Raw genomic sequence first — 9,349 nt, 5'->3', positions numbered from 1 at the left:
AGTTCTTTAACAATAGAGCAAGTGGGAGATGTATCATCGCCTTATAATACATAGTGTATTGTGAGTCAGAGCAATGGTCCTTCTTATAGGGAAAGAATTCAATTTGTTGATTAAAGTGTAAGCATTAGGAAAATTATAACACTGGTGCTTTATATAGATATATATTGTTAACTTGAATAATTGTGTGTGATGCATTTTGAGAATATTTGATATTGGTTCTTTTTTTGTGTCTTTGTATGCTACATTGCTATGATATTTATTCTCCAGCTATAAACCTATGTGAGACATGGATGTAATTCTGAGATATGCATATGTGAGATCACTTGAAATTGTATATTGTGTTTGTTTAAAACATGGCCTAAAGTTTGGAGAAACCAAGCATGTTTTTTTCCTCCAGTTCTTGAAGGTGGGTCTATATTAAAGCGAATCGGTTCGTATTTGGAACCCTAGCTGCCAGCAACATGCGGATCCATTTAACGTAAGTATTCAATAAGCACCCAAGATGTTTTTTGGGTTGGATTAATTAATTTGTTTAAGAAATGCAAGGAAGTTACAAGGTTTTAAAACATTTCACTTTTAGTAATACCTCTTTTCAGCACAAATCAATTAAAATCTCCTTTTTTAGAATTAATATGGTTGATGGCACTTCCCTCTTAGAATTTCAGAATTCTCCCCTTTTCAGTTTGAGGCCGCCCATCTGTCTCTCTCTCTCAGGAGTGAAGGAGCAATAGCTCACTGTCAGAGAAGTATCTCTCTGTTTGTTACTCCCTCTCCCTGCTCCGTGCACGTGATCAATGGGGAGACTGTTGTGCCACGATCCATATCCTTTAAGTAAGCGAGCTGTTTGTGGGCTTGCAAATTTAACACCACCATTTTCAATTATCTCCCAAAAGAGTGTAAGACTTCACTATCCCAATGGTGTCATTCTCAAATATAAAGGTATCTTATCTTTTTAAAGTTCCCCATAACACGTATTCAAAACCATGACCCATGTTAACTTTCAAGTGCTTTTGTTTTATTTTTAAAAAAAGGAACATGTAGTGTATCAAAATGTTTTTGCTAATGAGAGTACACATTATCTACATAAAAGAGTAAGGACCTCTCACTTCTTGATTTGTCAATGAAGTCTATAAGCTTGTCTATCTATATTTAAGAGAGTGGGAGAAAGTGGGCATTAGGTGTTTTGCACCTTGCTTGAGAATTTTGTCCTTTGCAAACTCAACATGTTACGGCTTATACTGTGAAGGTTCAAGATGGACCAAGGTATTGGGGAGAGCCTGGCTAGAGGATACAAGTCAAGTGGAGGAGACGAACACTATTACCAAGAAGAGTTAAAACTGAATGCATTGTTTATTACATTGTGAGGCTATCTTAATATAGAGAGCGAAAGTGGTTACAAACCATTCTAACTAATCGTAATGACGAGTGTCTGATGCATGTCATATGAATGTTCATGTGCATGTGATGTGAGTCATGTATGCATGGTAGGTACAAACCATACCTTAACATTTCCCCTTTCTAAAATGGAGCAATCGATTGATGTGAGCGGACACAACTAGGGCTTTGAAAATGTATAGCATGAAGCCATTGTCGGGAGAAGCCCCGCTAGTAGTAGGAGCTTCATCTTTGTGTAAGGTGGTGAGTGGCGGGTGTGTCGACGGCAAGAACAAGTCAAGGGAGAGCAATGTATTCCCTCCATTTTGTGTAATATAATAAGAGGAACGGATTGTCGAAGAAAGAGCAGGGCATGCTGAGTGCGAGCTTCGCTCGTCTGATCAACATTCAAGATGTCGACGAAGAAGGTAGCTGCCGTGGACAGGAAAATTGAACCGCAATGGGAATTCTGGAAAGCTCTCACTTGCTGCTTTAGGAAAAAAAAACATCGTAGATAGACTAGGACTTGCATAAGCGGCCCCAAGAGGAATGTTTGCAAAGTTAGGGGTTGTTGATGTCGCGTTAAGGCCCCAACAAAGGGCTACTTTTTTCATATGAGTGGCATGTTGAACAAGCATGCAACAAGATTTCTATGAGGTTAGCCATGAAGAAAAGATGTCCTGGATTGACCACCTACTAAGACCTAGATTTGACTAAATCTACATGCAAAACTATTGCTATATGCAAGGCATATGCATATAACCCTAATGTACATGCACAAAGCTGATTGTGGATATGCAAAGACAAACACTAGTTTCATTGTCTCTGCAAAAATGCAAACCCTAATTTGCTTTGAAAGTTGAAACAAAACCAAAAACACTAGTGCAAAGACTGAACTAGTACAAAACATAAAAATCCTAGTTTCGACTTACCCTAATTTCAAAAACCCTAATTCAACATGCACGACTATACCGAACATTGCCCTTCGCTTTGATACCAATGTAGCATGCTAACTAAGTGAAAGCATGATTAAACATAATATACGCTAAGCTACAAAGATTAATGCTAGTCACATATCTAGAATGATGACACAAAGAAATAGAGGAGGAGAAGAGATAAGAGACTCTTTATCTAGCCTACTCCTACAGTGTATTACTAAAGGAATAAGTAATTACAATGACAAAGATCCAAATCAGAATGAGTCCTGCATGCAAGTATCATAAACAAAAGCAAGCTTCTTGTTCTCCTGTGTGTGTTAATAATAAACGTTGATTTAAAATATCATGATTGCATGCCCATCTTTGAATGCCTATGAGTGACACTAGCTCTATCTTTATATAGGGATTTTGATAGCAAGTGGTGTACTTCGGTCAACCAACAGCCATTTTATAACATCATCAAAAATGTCAATATGTGTTCAAATTGTGCCCAAAACACATATGAGGCGGTCAAAATTGCCCCAACTTTCATATCTTTATGGCACCCAATTATAGTGTGCACGTGACACTAGATCTGAGTCTATATGATCCTACACAACACCTTGAAGACCTAGCCAAGCAGCTCTTCACATTGTGAGCTAGCTTTCATTTAATATGAATGGGCAAGGGCAGCAACTCCGCCTTAGAACTCTTCTCAAGGATGTGATAGGCAAGCTTATGTAGCCTCTTGTTTATCCCCGCTTAATATTCGAGGACGTATCAAGCAAGCCCCTGATGAATATTTTGCAAAAGTACCCTTTTCTTTCTTGCTCCATGAACGAATCCTTCAACGCCATCTTGGTGCCTTTGAAAAGTATTATCTAATCACCTGCGTTATCTTATACTCCTTAATTATTTTATTCATCGTTCATTGCTTTCAACGCAGCTAGACTTGAAAATGTTGCCTAGATATTAGAAGAGAAGATCTGGCCTAGATATTAGAAGAGAAGATCTGCTTTCTAAATTTTATAAATTTTAAGAAAGGACTCGCTTATAGGTGAGCCTTATCTTTGTGTATTGTTCTTTCATCATTTTTTTTTTTTTTTGATGCCTACCAAATTTATCGATGTTTACAAAACATGTCACACTGACCTTCCAACCCAACCTCTACCACCAAAAAATGCGAAAACATGTGGACATATTGAGTGAGATATTTACCAATTTAACACTTACGGGTTTATAAAAGCATTGTGACAATAGACAACAGTTACATACTTTTTACATGCCTATAAACTTCAACGCCTATAGTTTTAACATTTTAGACCTATTACTTTAAATATGCAGTTAACCGTGTCAGGAGTCCTCTCTATTTGCACACTTATTTTTGTAAAATACAACGAATGGGTGATCCATCAGACTTCAATAATTTAAGAGGGAGGCAATGAAGCTCGTACAATCCCACATCAACGTTGTCAAGGTTCAGCCCCTCCACCAAAATTATATCCTGAGAAAATACACAGCCCATCAATAGAATTGAAAATGGGAATATTCAACACATTTGACCAGAAGACCCAATCAGCCACAGGACGTGCTAGAATGTGATCCTTGATGGACCTACTACAGACTTCATTTCCTCCCTCGCCTCTACAAGGCCCGATTGAGGCTTCCAATCATGTCATCAAGATCCATGCTGCTACACCACCACCTCTAGCCAACCACAAGACTGCCTCGAGTTTAAGGGTTGACAAATCTGGGTATAAGAAAACTCTATGAACACTAGTGGGAGATCAAAACGATGGCATAAACATGAAATCCTGAAGCCATCTAATCCTAAGAACCCCAATGCAATGGCAAGTGAGCCCACCATTGCACAGTTTTTTTGTGAGTGACACTGGGTAGATCAGCTTGTCTGTATGGTCACCATATGGTCAAAACACGCATAGTTAGAACCCGAAAAGCCAAGAGAAGGAATAGCGCTTCCAACCCAATCCGAGAGGTGCAACCCGCTTCCAACCCAATCCGAGGGGTGAAGGTGCAATCTGTCGGAGTTGGATGGGAAGGTTGTCCAGCTACACCTGACAGTGCTCAGCCTAGAAAGGGCCCCACACAATTTTCTGCAAATTTAGATTTGTTTTTTTTCCAAAAGCAAGAACTTGGTAATATCACAAATACCTTGTTTTGTAGAAGAACAACATGTGCCGAAATCAAAGAGTCAAAGGCCGCAACAGAGAGATAATCAATGCCTGTATTATTCAAAGTGCAGCAAAGAGAGAATCAATGCCTGAATAACGAAAACAGGGAAATAAAGCAAAGCCTAGAAAGGGGATGCTCTAACTGATTTGTTTGGATAAAAATGCTTGCCAACTGCATGCATTTCCAGCATAGCTTTGATGCAAATGTGGAGAAGAAGCATAAGTACTGAGTCATGCTCTGAACTTGTAATGTGTCCTGTACTATGGTTGTAGGCCATAAGAGTTTTCTTGGCCATGGGCATGATACCTCTGATGCTAATCCCTCTTTAAGAATGACATGTCATGCAAGCACACTAGAGTAAGTAGGCATCTTAGAAGTCAAGTAACCCTTTGACCATTCAAAAGGGTTTCTAGTTTAGGGTTACAGCTTATTGGGATTTCGGAGATAGTTGGTGTGAACACCCTCTAAAGGTGTGAACAGCCCTTATTATGGTCTATATATATCTAGATGAATCCAAGAACATGCCCAAATTCACCTTATAAGAAAGTGCAATGTATAACCTCATGGTAGTCATCCAAAAGACAATAAACCATTAACTCCATCATGCATAGTATGGACTAGATACTATGACATACAGCCCTTATTAAGGTCTAGGTCAAAAGGTGAGGCTTGATGCCTATAAAAACATGAACTTGGGTGGTTCCATAACCACAACATGAATATCATTTGAGTTGTGTAACATCTCTCTCTTGTGGTCTATCACATCTGTTACATGCAGTGAGGTTGATCGTAGTAATCACAACCTTGATTAAAATGAACTTCATGAAAATGACTTGATATGACTGCTACTTATATATTATACTGGAGATGCTGGTCGGCCAGTTGTAGTGCTGTCGGCCTACTACTTGGACAAATATTGATGATTAAATGCTCCACTCAAGGTGAAAAAGTACGGTAAGATACGATACGGTAAGGTACGCATTCAAGTACGGGTTGAGATTTTGAGGTACGTTAATATGTAAGGTCAATAAAAACATAAAAAATATACTATATAGTGTACATATATATACAAAAAAATGAATGAAAAAACAATTCATTTCTGAACATTCAACAACAACACAATTACCAAAATGAGAGCTCCATCTATCAACATGTTTCCTTCGCTATCATACTCTCAGCTCTGGCCATAGTTGTTTCTCGTACCAGTACGAACCCATTCGTACCGTACAGTTCGTATGGTACGGTACCATACCGTACAGTTCGTATGGTACGGTACCATACGATATCGTACGATAGGAGGGTCCCTCCCCCCCCACCTTGAGAAAAAAATTCCAAATGCTAAAAAATATATAGAAATCTTGCTTGACGAAGATCCCAAATGCCCGCAATACTTCGCAACTTTTGTGTCCACTCACTATTCCATATGGGGTTGCTTGAGAGACCTAAAAAAGCTGGCAAGATAGACTGGTAGTGTACACTTGATTGGTAGTATGAGAGAATCTTGCTAAATCACTTGGAGATCCCTCGTATAGGTAGGCTAGACAGTCAGATTCTCAAGTTATGCGCGAGGAAGAAGATTTGGACATGGCCATTTTGATCTAGAGAGGAGTCCCTAGACCTATTACCCTAGATGCACTGCACGTATTTGTGCAAGGACAGTCCCTTAGTCATAAACGCTACACTGGGAGACCTTTGGTATTGCATTGCCTATGTATCGTACGGTATCGTATTTTCGTACCGTGACAACTATGGCTCTGGCTCTGCAATGGCAGTGACCGCAGCGCGGCTGGCACCGCATCATCATCATCTCTTGCTCCAATGTCTGTATCAATTAGAGGAATGGGTATGTTCACACTTTGCATAAGTCGGCTAAAATCAATGACAGTGGCCGGCCTAGGGTGTTTTTTGGCCCAAAATGTTTTTAAAAACTGCCATGTACTTGCCAATGAGGTGATAGCTCAAGTGGTGAAGGTGTTTGCCTAGGACCAAGAGGTCTTGGGTTCAAAACCTCCCTTGGTGCTTCCTCGACGGCATCGCCTACAGGTGGATAAACACCAGGCTACAGGCAAGCACCTATGGGCGGTGAAAAATCGATAACTATGGGAGGATCTTGGGCCAAAGGTCAGTCCGGCGGGGGGTGGTAGAGTGGAAGGGTAAAAAAACAAACTTGCCATGTACAAATCCATACAGTACGGTACTGCACACTAAAACATACCTTATAATAAGGTGCGTCGTACTTATGCAACCTTGGCTGCACTTATCTCACTACTTGTCCTCGCCTCATACCTTTCACATTGGCGCTTGGCTGCCTGCTGTCTACGTGACTGGTTGACTACCAACGACTGTAAGATGGCCTGGCTGGCTGCCAAAAAGTCATCCATACCCTCCATACTGCTATTGATGATGATGATGATGATGATGATGATGCCAACTTGTCACCGTGCAACCCAAAGGGTGTTGATTCCAGCAAATGATTCCAACTCCACTAACGCCACTGACCCCATACTTCTTCTTTTGCGGGGATTGAGGGTTATGCACGAGCCATTGAGGAATACCTCAACCAAGAATCCTGGACTACAGGAACCTCTCTAGCGATGTGGCCTAAAAACTGCTTCGAAAACTCAACACACCACTGACTAGCCTGTTCAAACCTTTCACACACCATCTTTGGAAAGCATGAAACTCATCGTTGAAGCCCCTTCCTGCTGCCATACGCAAGACCCACTTATCTGCTGGGACATGCGCTAAATGATGGCGATGTTGAAGAGGACTTCCTGCTGCCAAGTGAGGCACAAAACTCCACTTTCCCCTTTGATGAGTGAATGTCAAACTTCTTCCAGACAACCAAGGATGGTCTTGTTTGCCGTAACATGCGGAAGTTTCGTGGTCAAATTGGTAACTTCAATGCTCAGAATTCAGCAATCTTTCACGACGAATATAACGCACACAACTGAAGTAGATGTGCAGAAAATAGAGAGAGAGAGAGAGAGAGAGAGAGAGAGAGAGAGAAATGAAATGAAATGTTATATTAACGTCTTCAAAAGGCAATAATGACCTATAAGACCAAAAAGTTACATCATGGTGGATCTAATACAACGTCTAGATAAAAAACCAGAAAATGGAAAAGAAAAATAAAGATGATACTACTGGCACCTAGAAAATGAAACTAGAACTGGAAGGTAAACAGAAACCCTTATAGGGTGTGAATATAGTGAGGGGGGGGCTACGCTATGGAGGTGAGTGGAGTATAGTGAGGGGATACAATATCATGTGGGACGGGGGGGTACACTATGGAGGTGCCTCCATCTCATAATATGTGCCGCATCGGACGCTGGCGGATCTCCTCAATATCCTCTGTGGTCAGCACCCTGACTAGGTGTTCCGCATGTCTCGCAAGAATAATCCGAATCCGCCGCTGCAACCTCCGTCTATGCTGGGATGCCCTCCTCCGTAGTCGTGGGCGTCTGGACCACCCAAGCTCAATCGCACGATCAATCAGTGTACCGCTGGTGTGGGCGGTATCCATGTCCTGCTGCTGCTGTGGTCCATCTGGCGCAGTGATGGCTGGACTAAAGAAGTCTGTAATGTGCCTCTAAGTCTGGCTCTCTGTGCACCTAAGCAGGCTATCTCTATATCTCTGCAGCTCAAGCAAGAACAATCCCAAACACCTCTGGTCCTAGTACCCCATGACTCTGGAAAGTGGTCCAAAACCCTCTCTGAATAAACAGTGGAAACGACCACGTATCTCATAGTATGCAGTACAATGGCATATATAATGCAGCTCTGTCTCTGGGGAGCTCCTTCGTCCCCGCCTGCTCGTGCCCCCCGCCCCCCTTCGAGTCCCGCCCCTGCCCGCCTGCCCCCTCTTCCTTTCACGCCCCCCGCCCCCCTTTCGCGCCCGCCTACCCGCCTACCCCCGCCCCCTTTCGCGCCCTTCCCGCCCCCTATCGCGCCCTTCCCGCTCCCTCCCCGCTTCCCCTCGCCCTCCCCCCCCTTTTTTTTCTCTCCTCTGTCATCCGCCCCTCCCCCCCTGGCTTTCGGTCTTTCCCTCCCCGCTCCGCGCTTCCCCCCGTTTTCGTGCAGCTTGGTTCTTGCAGGTCCCTCCGTCTCCGCTTATTGCTTTGCTTACAATTTGGGGGTTTTTTTAATTGAGGTCAAAATCAGCAAATTGAGCCTCTTTCAATTGCAGAAATTTGGGGCTTTCGTGAAAATTGGCCAATTAATTGCACATTGAAGCAATTGCAGTGCATAAAAATTAGGGCTTTTCAGATTGGAGCATGTAATTGGGCATTACAGCTGTGATTTGTCGCATAAGTATACACGTGTGTAATTGGACAATTTGGTGCAGGTTTACACTTGCTTCAGTTTGCAGGCAAAAAATTGCTTGGTTTGCTTGCAGGTAACTCTTGGTCAAGCCATACCGCTTCCTGGGTCGCTCGGTCCTGAAACTTCCTGAGGAATTGTCTGTCTTCAACCGGAGCCATGCTTGAAGCAATACAAAAGGATCTGTTTTGGAACCATCACTTCAACTTCATCAACTATATCTGGTTTCACTTCTTCTTTCACTTCTGAAGGGATTGAACCTGCATACGGTTTTAGCCAACTGACATGGAACACATCATGCATAGTCCAGCTCGGAGATAGCTTCAACTTCATTGAAACCTTGTTAATCTTTTTCTGGATGGGAAAAAGTTTCAAAGCTCCTCAATGATAGCTTTGGCCATCGCTTGCCCACCTGTTTCAGTCTTTGCTTCATGATCTGAAGATAAACCCAATCTCCTTCCGAGAACTTCATATCCCTTCAGCCTTTGTTGGTCTTTTTTGAGTGTAGGCCTCCTGTGCTTTAGCCAACCTGTCTTTCACTA

The 9,349-nt window shown here is 42.2% G+C and overlaps 1 protein-coding gene across 2 annotated transcripts in view; it reads right to left on the bottom strand.

The window, feature by feature from the left end:
- Positions 1-3,504: 3,504 nt before the first annotated feature.
- LOC147635134 (cyclase-like protein 3) overlaps positions 3,505-9,349 on the bottom strand; it is a 73,667-nt gene continuing 67,822 nt past the window's right edge. For both annotated transcript variants that reach the window (XM_086804429.1, XM_086804428.1), the window contains 2 exons: positions 4,464-4,534; positions 3,505-3,795 (listed from right to left, as the gene is read on the bottom strand). In XM_086804429.1, the coding sequence (XP_086660555.1) occupies positions 3,670-3,795; positions 4,464-4,534 (197 nt within the window). In that variant the 3' untranslated portion in view covers positions 3,505-3,669. The remainder of the gene's footprint in view (positions 3,796-4,463; positions 4,535-9,349) is intronic.

The sequence above is a fragment of the Cibotium barometz genome, chromosome 10, assembly GCF_041138505.1.
Source record: "Cibotium barometz isolate CiBa-2024 chromosome 10, ASM4113850v1, whole genome shotgun sequence".
Classification (NCBI taxonomy): domain Eukaryota; kingdom Viridiplantae; phylum Streptophyta; class Polypodiopsida; order Cyatheales; family Cibotiaceae; genus Cibotium; species Cibotium barometz.
This window is presented reverse-complemented; position numbering and strand designations above follow the sequence as displayed.